Below are 13,981 nucleotides of genomic sequence, written 5' to 3'. Positions count from 1 at the left end.
ATTGATTCACACTGGGAATTTTATTCTTTTTGTTTGTACTTTGAATGTCATTATGGTGCCAGGAGGCATTAAAAAACATCAAAATAGAGCTTGCTTATTAAAAAAAAAGCCAGGGGAGGATTCCTTGGACCCCCCGACAGATGCCTGGGCTAAGTTTTGAATGTCTTGAAATCCTAGTAACACCACACAGCCTGGCCTGTGTGGGGTTGCTGTAACTGGATTTGTACTTTGTAAAAGATGAGTGAGGACAGCAAACGTCCATCTTAACTGGCTCCTGGCCTCCTGACATTTTGTAAAAAGCAGCCCATGGGCTCTAGATGAAGGGATGGCTTAAGCATGTAAGAAAAGAGGACAAACTTGCTGGTCTGTGTGGACTCAGTATTAATTTCTTCTCCATAGCAGCACGTGTACATGTAGGATGTGATCATTGGCCTTTGTGACAGGCTATTTGTCCCACCCTTTCTACAGAACGGTAATAGAAAAATCTACATTTTAAAAAAGTGGTGAAAACCTGCATCAGTGCAGCAAAATAAGGTTCAGGACTTTGCCTCACACTCTGAAGAATTTCCATGTTAATCAACAGGAAGTTGCCTCTTAGTGTCGTGTCGGCTTTGATATAAAAGGCTCGTGTGCTGGAATGACCAGTTGGAATGTGAAGCTAACCCCAAATATGATCTTCTAATATTATTGAACTGATCAACTACTGCACTGTCTGTCTCTCTATGTGCATGCGTGTGTGTTTAGATGTTTGTAGTAGACAGTGTGTCGGGGGAGCGCTGCAGCCTGAGCGAGTTTTCAGTGACTGGATCTACTTACGCCCCTGAAGGGGAAGTGTGAGTGTCTTTAACCTTTAACCTCTAACCCCTGATGGGTATGCATATGGATGGATATGGATTATGAGAGTTTATCTCTCCACCCTTTTCTTACAATTTGTTTCTATTGCCTCTACTCTTCTCTCTTTATTCCTACTCTCTCTGTCGTGGCCTGTCCTGCTGTTTCTCCAGTTATAAGGATGGCTCAGTGGTGAAGTCCAGTCAGTACGAAGGCCTGGTGGAGATGGCCACCATCTGTGCACTGTGCAATGACTCATCACTGGACTACAATGAGGTAAGACATTACTGCAGCGACGACTCAGACCATCATAGATTACCGTATACGGTGCTGGAACATGTACAACTGGAAACTGATTCTGCGTTATAAATACCGTGAACAGCATACTTTAACCTCTGTTCCCTCTGTGTGTGTGTGTGTGTGTGTGTGCGTTCCAGGCAAAGGGTGTGTATGAGAAGGTTGGGGAGGCAACAGAGACCGCCCTCTGCTGTCTGGTGGAGAAAATGAACGTGTTCGACACCGACCTGAGAGGACTGAGCCCTGCTGAGAGAGCTACAGCGTGCTGCTCTGTAAGTGTGTGTGTGTGTGTGTGTGTGTGTGTGTCTGTATCAGGCTGTTAACTGGTAATCACCGGTTTTCGACTGGGATAATCTGTCCAAGTCCAACACATTTAAATGTCTCTGGTCCTTGTCTTGTGAAAATAATTCCCCTCGAAAAAGATGCAGGTCATACACTGTGTCTTAACAATAAGTAAGCCTTGCTTTGTCCACACTATATGCACTTCTGTTAATTCATGTAAACAAACGACATACCTATCTTTGCGCTCAAGGTCAGACTGGAGACGTAGCCACTCCCAACTGGTCCAGATTTCTCCTTAGTCATTAGTTCAAGCTCCACACAGTTTGATACATCTGGCGTCATATTTGCGTTTGGCCATGTCATCGTGTTTGTTTACTGTCTCTGTCAAGTAGCTGTCAATCACTCACTCTACAGCAGGAAACGGCACAAGTTCTGTGCTTAAAAATAAAATGTATTTTCTACAAACTTGACACATCTGCAAGTCGCTTGCGGTCCATTCAGAATGGCCCCGCGACCCACTTTTGGACCGCAACCCACCAGTTGGTAACCACTGACTTAAAAGATAAGTGAGCACTTGCTATCTTCCTAAACATATTATATTGTGATATTGACTGGAAAGACAACAGCAAGTAGGTTGTTAATAGCGATGGTCATTTACCAGAAATTTTTACGTCTCTGGCGATCTCCCTCCAGCCAGCTGCCACCTTATTTAGGTTTTTGTAGTCATATCATAGACTACAAAAATAATGGACGCAGCCCCTATAACGTAAACCACTAGTTTGTAGACTCCCGTTTTAAAGCCTTAGGTTTGGCATTTTGACTGTAGCCATTTTGGATTTTTGGAACTATGGAAGAGTGAGGGGTGAATCTAACTCACTGATTGTGGTGACGCACAGTTGTCATGAAAGTAAATTAACTATAGAGAACAAACCCATTTTCTGTCCCAGGCTGTAAACATGTTCATTTCTGCTGTTAAGTTGGGATTTTTATAATGGGGGTCTATGGAGAGTGACTCAATCTTGAAGCCAGCCTCTAGTGGCCATTTGAGGAACTGCATATTTTGGATATTGCATTAGCTTCATGTTTCAAACCCAGAGGCTGCTGCTTGTATTGTATAGATAACGCTTCATTTCATCTTCACTAACCAGCCATACCTTCCGCAGCTTTACAGGCAGAGAGAGAGAGAGAGAGTGGGAGAGAAATTTAAAGAAAGTGCTGGTGCAAATTGATTCTGACCTCTGAATCCATTATGCTGAAACCTTTTCCATGCTTTTTCTTCTCTCTTATGTCTCATGTATTGAGCGTTGACCCATGAACACTGGTTTGACATTCTGTACGTCTGTGTTTTGGTTGCAGTGGTTCAAAGTGACTAAATGTGCTGTGTTTTTATTTCTGTACGCTCTGCCAGTAAACCTCACTGACCTGTGTTAAAGATGATCTGTACATACTGTAGTTTTTACTGGTTGTTTTCAGGTGATTAAGCAGCTGATGAGGAAGGAGCTGACGCTGGAGTTTTCCAGAGACAGGAAGTCCATGTCTGTCTTCTGCTCATCCAATAAACTTACCAGGTCGGCTTCTGGAGCCAAGATGTTTGTCAAGGTGTGTTCCCCATCACTCTCTTTGAAACATGTGGTTATTCTGTGGCTACAAAGACACTGTCATGTCTTCTTCCCCTTCAGTATCTAATCATTTCCCCATGTCTCCTCAGGGAGCTCCAGAGAGCGTGTTGGAGCGCTGTAATTATATCAGGGTTAGCGGTTCGGCTCGTGTGCCTTTGAGCCCGGCGGTACGAGAGCAGCTCCTGTCCACTGTGCGGGAATGGGGATCAGGTCGGGACACGCTACGTTGCCTCGCCATGGCAACCAGGGACAATCCCCCTGATATCCACTGCCTCAACCTGGAGAACACAGCTGCCTTTGCTGACTATGAGGTGATGATTAAAATGATGATAGTAATGATGGTGCTGAAATGCTCTTAAATAACAAAACACTGTATCCATACCATTTGGACATTAAATTCAGATATAGATGACTTACTTGTCAAATCACCAGTGGCTCTAACTAACGAGATTAACTGTTGTCCCCTACGCCTTCCCTTCCATCTCTCCCCTCTCCCCAGTCGGACCTGACCTTTGTGGGCTGTGTGGGCATGTTGGACCCCCCCAGGAAAGAGGTGCTTTGCGCCGTCAGAATGTGTCGGCAGGCTGGCATAAGGGTCATCATGATCACAGGTAACACGCACGACCACGCACACATCTAAAAGTACACTATATGTGTGCTAAAACTCACCTTTAATACGCATACATTAAACCACACAGATAGAGAAATATAACAGACAACTATAACATCAGTAGAGACTGTGTGTGATTTGCATTATGGTGTCATGTTGTCAGCAGAGGGTGACTCCACAGGTGCAAAAAGAAGTCAGACTGTAGTCTATGGTCTCGATCATGACCTGTCAGTGGGAATAGAGGTGCAGCAATGTGTATCCCCCATAGCTCCATCTGCATCTACAAATACGGTCACTTCTAATTCCAAAAAAACAAGATGGCAACAGCCAAAATGCTAAACTCAAGACTCAAGACTCAATGAGTGACATCACAGTGGCTACGTCCACTTCTTTTATGCAGTCTGTGGATGTGAGGCTACCCCAGACACTCGCTGAAGGGCACTTTTTTTGCACATAAAAACCAGTTTACTTGGTAATGTTAATACCACTCAGCCAGTGAAAACAGTGTCCTTTTTTCCGACATGTGATCGTGAAAGGTAGTAAAGCATGCTGACTGACAGAATCCTCAGGTGTATGAATGCACAGCAGACATGATGAGAGAGAGGTTGCTGAACTGAATGTGCCGTCAGTAGCCGGTTGTGAGAATCGTGGTTCACCAAATCCACACACAATACTCATAGTTACTCTTAGACCTGCAAAAGAAGACATGAAAGCTGCCCATTGGTCATGACACAAAAATAACACCCTGCACATGCACATAAATCACATTATGTGCATTAGTTGTGCACACACATTTAAAATTACTAATGATAGGCCATTAGATTTTAATGAAAGAAACCTTACCTGGCTAACCAATACAGTCATTAATCGAACAATGTATCTCTTCAGGTGACAACAAAGGGACAGCCCTGTCTATCTGCCGGAGGGTGGGCATCATCACGGAGCAGGAAGAGGAGCAAGAGGGCGCTGGGGTCATCGGTGGCCTGACGGGGCGGGAGTTTGATGAGTTGCCCCCTCACCTGCAGCGTCAGGCCTGCAGGACGGCACGGTGCTTCGCCCGGGTGGAACCAGCACACAAGAGTCGTATAGTGGAGTACCTTCAGAGCCTGAGTGACATCACTGCCATGGTAGGAATACTGCCAGTATCATAGGTGTGTCGATAACCAGTAAAACACCCTCTCTCCTGTGGTGTCATTGAATTATCCTCCCACATCTCATCCCTCTCTCATGACTTCAGACAGGTGATGGGGTGAACGACGCACCTGCATTGAAGAAGGCGGAGATTGGCATTGCTATGGGCAGCGGCACAGCGGTTGCTAAGTCAGCCTCTGAGATGATCCTGGCCGATGACAACTTCTCTACCATCGTGGCTGCGGTGGAGGAGGGCCGAGCCATTTACAACAACATGAAACAGTTTATCAGATACCTGATATCCTCCAACATAGGAGAGGTGGTCTGGTTAGTAACAGCTGATATAAGTGTGGTGTGCTAACCTTAACACTGACAGAGAGAGAGATTCACTGAATGGATATTTTGTGCCTCTCACTGTTTTCTTCTCCTCCATCTGTCCTTCCTTCCTCCTCAGTATTTTCCTGACGGCTGCACTTGGCATGCCTGAAGCGCTGATCCCTGTCCAGCTGCTATGGGTCAACCTTGTCACAGACGGTTTCCCGGCAACAGCTCTGGGCTTCAACCCTCCAGACCTGGACATCATGTCCCGCCCTCCCCGTTCCCCCAAGGAGCCTCTGATCTCCAGCTGGTTGTTCTGTCGCTACCTCATCATCGGATGTGAGTCATGAGCTTGGAACAGAACTGATCATTACTACTAGAACATCGACAAAAACCTCCAGATCATTTATGTATCATCAGAGCATCTGACTTATTGCTGCTCACCACCCTCTGTAGGTTATGTGGGAGCTGCAACTGTCGGCGCTGCTGCCTGGTGGTTCATGGCAGCCCACGACGGACCAAAACTTTCCTTCTATCAACTGGTAAACACACATCTCCCATTCACTACACCTCTTTCAGGCCTCACATGCTCTGCTGCCCTAAACTATACACTGTAGATAAATAGATACACGGTGGCACTAACATAAGCAGGAGAAGCTGAAACCTTCTTGTAAACATAAACACATGATTTTACTTCACACTAAAATCACACTATCACGTTATACAGGCAGAGTTCCACGTTTATTTCAAACTATCAAACAACTTATTGACAAACTGCAGGTAATGTATAGAAAGTAGAAATAAGACAATAAAAGTGGGGCAATAAACAGCTTATATTTGTTACTGATAATATATTAATAACTGCTTATTCAGAACAGGAACTTTGCTATAGGTCAGACCTACCTGAGCTGTATGATCAGTGGTCTGCTTCTAAGTTTCAGCTACTCTGTCTTAAGTATTTTGAGTTCCAGTGTCACTACAGTACCTGAGTAATCAGGCAGGAGAAGAATATTGATAATGAAATATTAATTCAAAATGATTTTAAAAAAAACAAGTTAAAAATGTGTGTGTAACAAAGTTAAAATGTCAAATTATCACAGACTCTGCAGCTCTCTTCAGCTCTGTGGAAAGATTTAGTGTCTTTCAGTTTTTTGTTTAGCTGTCACTGCTCTCATCAACGTTGTTTCTACACAGCAGGCAACAAACAGCTCTGATAACCCCACTGCACACTACCCGCTCGGCATCAGACAGACAGCAGACAGAGAAAGTCAGAGACCTGCTGGTGAACACAGTGGAGCATTTAGCAGCTAAAAAGACGGATAATTCCCTCAGGAGTTAGTGGAGATTAAAACAGAGCAGACATTTCAACAGCTGATATGCCCAACACTCAGCAACTTAAATTTTTGATATGTGGGTGAAATGCCCCTTTAAAGAGTCAATATTAGGGGGGTCCTTTTGACCGAGAACTCAAGGCTACATCACAGTGAGGGGAGGGTTAGGGTGCCAAAGATACGTGCTGAGCAGGACACTAACTTACACAAAGAAATGAACTCATCAGTGCTCTCTGATGGTCAGAGAAATTACTGAGACACATATTTTGAAATTTCTGCCCTGACATTGCTCATTAACTTTCTGTGATACATCTGTCAGACTCTATTTATCTAGATATCACAGCAGGTAGGTAAGTGAGGCAGGTATGAAGGTGGTAAGAATGTTATTTCCTTGTTTGTTTCCTCCACAGTCCCACTACCTGCAGTGCAGTGAGGGACACATTGAGTTTGCCGGCGTGCAGTGTTCAGTCTTTGAGTCTCCGTATCCCATGACTATGGCCCTGTCTGTCCTGGTTACCATAGAGATGTGCAACGCCTTGAACAGGTAAGAATAAAACAAACACACCCACACACACACTCAACCATATATCCTACAGTGCTGTGTCACCATTTCATTGTCATATATTACACAAAGTGAAAGTGACAGATCAGGCAGTGTAACAGTAAAAATAATGTCTTTCTTCTTTATCTGTGCTGTCCAGTCTTTCGGAGAACCAGTCCCTGCTGAAAATGCCTCCCTGGTCAAACCCCTGGCTGGTGGGTGCCATCTGTCTGTCCATGGCTCTACACTTCCTCATTCTATATGTAGACCCACTTCCGGTAAGCAAGCATGCACGAACAGTATATGTCTGAAAGATTCCTTGAAAGGTTGCACTGATTGTTAACAGCTGACCCGCACTTATTCCATGGTGTCATACATCAGTTCGCTGACACTTTTAATCTACTCAGGACTTCAATATCCTCCATTCCTCCCGTCTGTGTCTTCAGGTGATTTTCCAGATACGCCCTCTGTCTTGGCCTCAGTGGGTGGTGGTGTTGAAGATGTCACTTCCTGTCATCTTGATGGACGAGGCTCTCAAGTTTCTAGCCCGCAACTACATCGAGCCAGGAAGCCAGATCCAGGTCAGAAGACGTGCCTGACAGTGTTCCTGTGCATGTGCAGCAGCTGTATTTGTATCTCAAAGTGGTCTAACTCTTTCCTTTGTTGCAATTCATCTTTCAAAAAGTCACTGGAAGAGGAGGAGGAGCTGCGGAGGACGGGGGCTAACACAGGATTTGTTGGCGCCATGATGACGAAGCTGCGCCAGTCGCTGAAGGGCGTGTCCTGGTCGTTCGTCCTGATCTCTGCACCGCTAGTGATCTGGATCTTCAGCCTGGACTCTGACATCACCAACATCTTCTGGGAGTGATGGCGGACAGAGAGGACGGGTGGACTGTGGGGGAAAGAAGAAAGGGAAAATGTAAAGAAGGACTGTTGGAATGAAACGCAGAGGATTGGGTGTGTAAGGGTGAGGCGATGTAAGAGCGTAACAAGCAAAGATGATAAATACTTTGCTGAGATACAAGAACATAAGGGATAAAGAGCGACATATTTAACCAACAGACAATCAGGAAACAGTAAGAAAGAAATACCATCTCTTCCTCGATGCTAAAAGGTGCTATGTGTAGCATTTCATTTGCATCCCATAGCTCACTGAGGCTGTTCTTCTATGAGCTGGCTGTTGTTCAGCTTGTCTGTCCAACACTTTGACCCTGAGTGAAACATGATCTCAAAAGTTACAGTTTAATGCTAACATAGCATGCTCACCTGCTAACCTTTGCATTATAATGTACTGTAGGTTACATGATAAAAATTAGCATGTTAGCATTCTATGGTATGTTTCTTTTAGACAAGGAATACGCGATGTAAAGTACAGTGTAGATCATCACTGGTTCCCAACAGTTTTGGCTCGTCACCTCTCAGATTGTTTCACCTCGGTTGCACCAGCTGTTCATAAAACTTTCCCTAAGTTTGTGTGTAACCTTCTCAGTAACTGCTAGCTATCTTCAAACCAGTAATTTACTAAATCAGAATGCACAAATAAAACTTAGGAAATGTCTTAGGTAATAAAGACTTTAGGCCCTGTCTATGCGTCTACAGATAGTTTTAAAAATGGGAAATTTCCCCCTTTATTTTACAAAATATCTCTGTACCCACTAAAACTCCAAACGCTCGCATGTGTTTGTGAACTTTTGCTACCTAGACGAGATGTGAACAAGCGAGTGCGCTGACATCAGATTGTTCCAGTATTTCCCAATGAAGATATCCTCACCTGCTCCATGCATCAGCGAACAGGCTAAGCGACATGTCAGTGTTTGAAAAAGCGCTCGCCTTGGCTCTATTTTAATGAAGCTACCTCCAACAGATTTTTAGATCAACAACAACAACCTGTTGCTTAGGCTCACTAAGGGCTGAATTTTGTGGTCGCTTGTATATCTGGACACTTTTTCACACTCCATCTGCCAAAATTTGCTCGCTGCATGCTAGGAAAAGATATTCCACAGTCTCCCCTTGTCGCAAAGGTAGTACAGTGTACAGGCTAATGTTACCTTTTTCAAAGCACTGTTGATTCCACTTCAATATAAGGACGAAGGAGCTGACTCAAAGATTCAAGTGATGCTCTGGATATGCAAAAGTTTTCCTTACACTTGACAGCAATCCCACTCTTAAAGTTGTACCAACTGCTGCTGGTTCGACCGGTCCAGATTAGCCAAAAGTGTAGCACTAACAAGTTTAAGCGTAAAGTGTCATTATTAGATCAAGTTGTGCTAACCAAACATAAGCAAACCTGTAGTCCACTGTTGTTATTGTTTTAGGTACCGTACTTATTACAACAATGAAGGAACTGAGCACAGGAAGTCATCGTTTCTTAAATACTCCATTTTACATGTGGCCAGACCAAAGTGACCAGAGTTTTGAAAAATATAAGGCTTAGAAAACGTCTTTAGAAATCTTTATTTTCGTGACCTAAAGATCCATTGGCATGTAGAGGAGAGGCCAAAACACAGAGGAATTATCAGTTTCCCAAAATATCTGTATACGTGTAGACAGGGCTTTTGTAATGTGTGAATCTTTTGCTAGGAAACATCTTTACCACTGTCAGATATGTTGACTATGTCCATCCACATGATGGTGTGGCCTCAAAAGACTTTTTGCCGTAGACTTACATGGCAAAAGAAACATCTGTTAATCAGTAGATACATTTTTTGAGCATTAAAACCATTGCAGAATGACTCATTTTAGCAACAGAACTTGATCCATTCAGTCCAGTAACATTTTGATTGACTACAAGAGCCGCATGACTGAATTATTTTATCAAGTTGGCGGAGCGGTAAACTTGAAGTTGCCGGCTTAGCCTGTGCAAGTCTCTAGTGTGCCTGCTTTATGGGCTGCACAGTGCATCATTCGGGTAATTTTATACACAGCAGTTGAACTTTTTTGGCTTCGATGCGCTACTGAGCAACTTTCATCGAAATGAACGGGGCCCCGCCTCTGATCTGTGTCCAGTTCTCTCTTTATTTAGTGATGCATTGATCTCCACTTGGTGAAACTTCTGTAACAACAAGGCTGACGTTAAACTTTGGGAGAGCTGGTGCAAGCAGCTCCTGAAGATGTGAAAGTAAACACGTCTTCAAAGTAAAAAGGCAAAGATCAGAAAGTCAGAAAATTAATTTGTGTTGCAGAAATATTTCTCTTTTACTTTTTTCTCTCTGTCTTGTGAATGACTCCTTTGTGGTCCCGACCTCCATGTCGGAAACCTCTGATGAGGATGTTTAATGAGTTCAGAGTAATTCTAACAGCATGTTGATGATTTATTGCTGGTTAAATGCTACATATAGCACCTTTTAGATGAAAATGTCTTGTTGGAAAGTGAGTGGTCTTGAATCAAACACACACGTACATACACACATACATACATACATACATACATACATACATACACACACCAGCTTTACGTCCACACTGTAATTCACCAGTAATAATCTGTGGTCAGTGACAGGCGATGAGGCCAGACGACTAGATGTACAATATATTCCCGCGACTGGCCACTGCAACAGTCTTTTTTCTGCGATGCAAAAATATCCAGCCACAATATTGTTAGAACCTCTTTGTAGATACTGTACATGAGACTAAAATAAGCATTTAACCTGTGAAGGAAGACTGTTAGCAGACCATTACAGGATGCATGTCAACGCACGTCACACATTTCTAACACTCTTTAAAGCAGAAGTGTCTGTACTGTGAAAGAAACACATCATGTCCTGCCGAGTCTGGGCTTAAAATGGGGCATCATGGGTGTCCACAGGCTGTAGAAGGGTTCACATGTTGGAGTACAGTTCATCATCGCATTTAAAGGCCAGTCGTTCTGATAGATCTGCAGTTCAGTATCCTCCTTTGTCTTTTCTGTTGATTGTTACTGACACTAAAAAGCTCAGAAAGTCTTAAATGTAACTTGACTTGACGTCCTGAGGCTTCACAGACGGACTGAAGCTGACTTTAAGCCTTCACACCAGGAGAAATGTTGATGATATTATTTATATTCATGTTTAAACACAGTAGAGGTTGTTCTGTGCTTCCATGTCCGGTCAGCATTCCAATGATGCGGCTGCTACATGTGTGTAAGCTAAATGGATTAATATTATGTTAGGGCTTTGATTGTACTGTGTTTATTACACCGGTCCTGCTCAGTACACAGCAACACTTCTCTTTTAGTTATTTACTCCTGTTTACCACAGAATCTGCCTCTGTGTTAGTGTACTTCAGATGCAGGATTTCAATTTGGCGACCGACGCTTTTAGCAGAGCCGTAGATTCCTAATGAGTCACACAGTAGGCCTGACAGTGAGTCAGTGTTTCACTTAAATGTGTTTTTATGTGCGAGTTGGTGACCTGTTTGCCATTTTCTCCAGCGATGCCATTGTGACATCTCACTCTGTTTGCCATTGAAGGGATTTTTGAACAAAGCGTTTTTGATTTATGTAGTTACAATGACTTTTGTTGTGTATCACATTCAGCCACGATGACGAAACATAGGGCCGCTGTTAGACAGAGGTGTGGACTCAACGCACAAATTTTATGACTTTAGACTCAACAAAGTGAGAAAAAAGTGAGAAAAGACTGACCTGACTCGGACTTTGACACCAATGACTCATGACTACACTTAGACTCGAGCCTTTTGACTTGATAATACGTGTGTTATTTAAAAAGTGTGCCACGAATCAGTTCATGTCCTGTATCAGCTAACAATCTTTTTATTTCTATTAGACAAAACACATGCAGCAACAAACAATATCAACTAAGAGGAAGAACAGTCTTACAGAAAGTGTCTTACAAATTTAGGAAGAAAAAGCTACTGACATTTTTACAATATGAGATGAGTTAAATTCAACAAGACAGGACAGAAACCTACTAAATTAATTCTGTTGTGCACTGGTTAATCGTGTTGTGTGCTATTTTTTTATGGATAAGTCTGGTCACACTTGTACGGAGCCCCTAAGTCCCAAAAGGTAACATTTTTGTAATCTTGCATTCACAAAATAAAAAAGTTTCACCTTCCACGACTTCACTGGCTCTGTACACTTGTTTTAAGCATCTGTGATTTTTGCAAATTTAATATATCATTAATTTGTTGTTAAAATGGCATTATATTCAATAGAGCGCACCATTACAACTTGTTTAAGACTCAAAACCAAAGTTAAGGACTTGGGGCTCGAGTGCAAAGACTCAAGACTTTCTTGTTACTTGCAAAACAACGACTTGGTCCCACCTCTGCTGTCAGGAAAGAAAAATCAGAGATTTAGAGAATAAAGTCATCATGTTCTGAGGTGATGTCATAATTTTACAAGAAAAAAAGTCATATTTTTTTAATATTAAGTCGTACTTCTGTGAGAAATAATGTCATGACATTATGCAAGTAAAGTCACAATATGTGCAAATACTATTTATACTCTGCACCGAGCGACATACAGCGTATGTATGTAAACGTAGGACTTCAATTATAATTTTAATAAACTCATCTTGTGAAATCGCAAGTTATAAATATTATTATGGTAATATTATGAATTGTGCTGTTATTTGTAATTTAACATTTCAAAATTACGACTTTACTCATAATACTGTGACTTCATTCTCATATTATGACCTCATCTCATTAAATTGCAACATTATTCAAAATTAACACTTTATACCCATAACAGTAGGCTGTAACATTTTTTTTGTCTTTCTCAAAATGATGCACCTTTATTCTTAATGTCTGATTTGTTTTTCCCCAAAGAAAGTGGCCCTAGCAGTTGGTCGTATGCTCTATGTGATACCATTTAATAAAAACATTAAGCTGTTGCTTTACAATAGAAAAGCATTGCATTGTTATGGAGGTGTTGGGCTAACTCACCTGTTGTTTCAATTATCTGAATCAAAAAGTTTTTGTTTCTTTGCTGCCCAAAGTTCTGCCTCTTTTTGTTTCTCTGTTTTTTGTTTTGTTGTTGTTATTTTTGTTTTTGCTCCATTTCTCACATAATAGCTTGAAAACTGCAAAATAATGACAAAGAGGGACATTTGTTGCAATATAATATTTTGGTTTTGATACTAGTAAGGCAGAAGAAACACATGTAGATGCAATCAATAGTGAGTATTTACTTCATTATTTATTGATATTTTTTCTTTAAGGGTGTATTATGCCATGACAAATCCCTAATGTACCAATTTTTGTTTACACTGTTTGTTCTATATTATTATTATTATCATTATAATTATTATTTGTTATATTAGCTCATGCCTATATCTTGGGAGACGAATGAGTGGATGTGAGTTTTTATTGTTCCAGACTGTCACAATAAATGAGAAGTTGTTCTTGACAAACTCACCTGTTAAAATAAAGGTTGAATTGAAAAACATTCTAATCAGAGAGACCGTTTTCCCTCTCCTTTTTCACTGTTCCCTCATCACTTAGAAACATTTCCACTGGTGCTAATGAAGGAGCACCGTTTTGTAGATTTTATTTGTAACTTCTTTCTCGTTCGTTCTACTGTCGGAGGGTTTGTTGTCATTGAAACGATGTTACAGGATGAAAACAACAATAAATAAAATGGACCAGAGCTCAAGTGTGCTGTGTTTGATTGACATGATACAAAAGTTACACAAAACATTACATAATAATGTCTGCTGCTGTTTTTATCTACATTTTAGATTTTATGTTCTCTATATACTGTGTACAGAAAAAAGTTTCTGAGACACCCTGTCGCTGACCACATGATGGAGCCAGTGAGCAAGCTATCAGCACACCAGTGTCTCTGGTTTCAGGCGAAAAAACTTTGTCAGGAGCCAAAGCACTACAAGCAAGGAGTTTAAATGGTTTTATGACACTAGAGGGGCTGAGAAATCAAAAAGTATTTTAACAATGAAGACATCAGCTCCAGCAACAACATTATTTCCATCAAACCATCAGACCTACAGTCATGTGTCCTGATTATAAGACATATTAGGTGTGGACAAATGTGTGTGTGTGTGTGTGTGTGTGTGTGTGT

At 41.9% G+C, this 13,981-nt stretch overlaps 1 protein-coding gene across 1 annotated transcript in view; it reads left to right on the top strand.

Moving 5' to 3' along the window:
* Nucleotides 1-13,550, top strand: part of si:dkey-28b4.8 (sarcoplasmic/endoplasmic reticulum calcium ATPase 2) — a 29,772-nt gene extending 16,222 nt beyond the window's left edge. Inside the window, exons 11-24 of the mRNA XM_050044466.1 lie at nt 745-833; nt 1,005-1,107; nt 1,269-1,400; nt 2,884-3,009; nt 3,119-3,340; nt 3,529-3,640; nt 4,528-4,766; nt 4,877-5,097; nt 5,225-5,427; nt 5,545-5,630; nt 6,830-6,963; nt 7,121-7,238; nt 7,407-7,541; nt 7,646-13,550. Coding sequence (XP_049900423.1) covers nt 745-833; nt 1,005-1,107; nt 1,269-1,400; nt 2,884-3,009; nt 3,119-3,340; nt 3,529-3,640; nt 4,528-4,766; nt 4,877-5,097; nt 5,225-5,427; nt 5,545-5,630; nt 6,830-6,963; nt 7,121-7,238; nt 7,407-7,541; nt 7,646-7,828 — 2,103 coding nt within the window. The 3' untranslated portion in view covers nt 7,829-13,550. The remainder of the gene's footprint in view (nt 1-744; nt 834-1,004; nt 1,108-1,268; nt 1,401-2,883; nt 3,010-3,118; nt 3,341-3,528; nt 3,641-4,527; nt 4,767-4,876; nt 5,098-5,224; nt 5,428-5,544; nt 5,631-6,829; nt 6,964-7,120; nt 7,239-7,406; nt 7,542-7,645) is intronic.
* The last annotated feature ends 431 nt before the right edge of the window (nt 13,551-13,981 follow it).

This window comes from Epinephelus moara, chromosome 5, assembly GCF_006386435.1.
Source record: "Epinephelus moara isolate mb chromosome 5, YSFRI_EMoa_1.0, whole genome shotgun sequence".
NCBI classification, from domain to species: domain Eukaryota; kingdom Metazoa; phylum Chordata; class Actinopteri; order Perciformes; family Serranidae; genus Epinephelus; species Epinephelus moara.
This window is presented reverse-complemented; position numbering and strand designations above follow the sequence as displayed.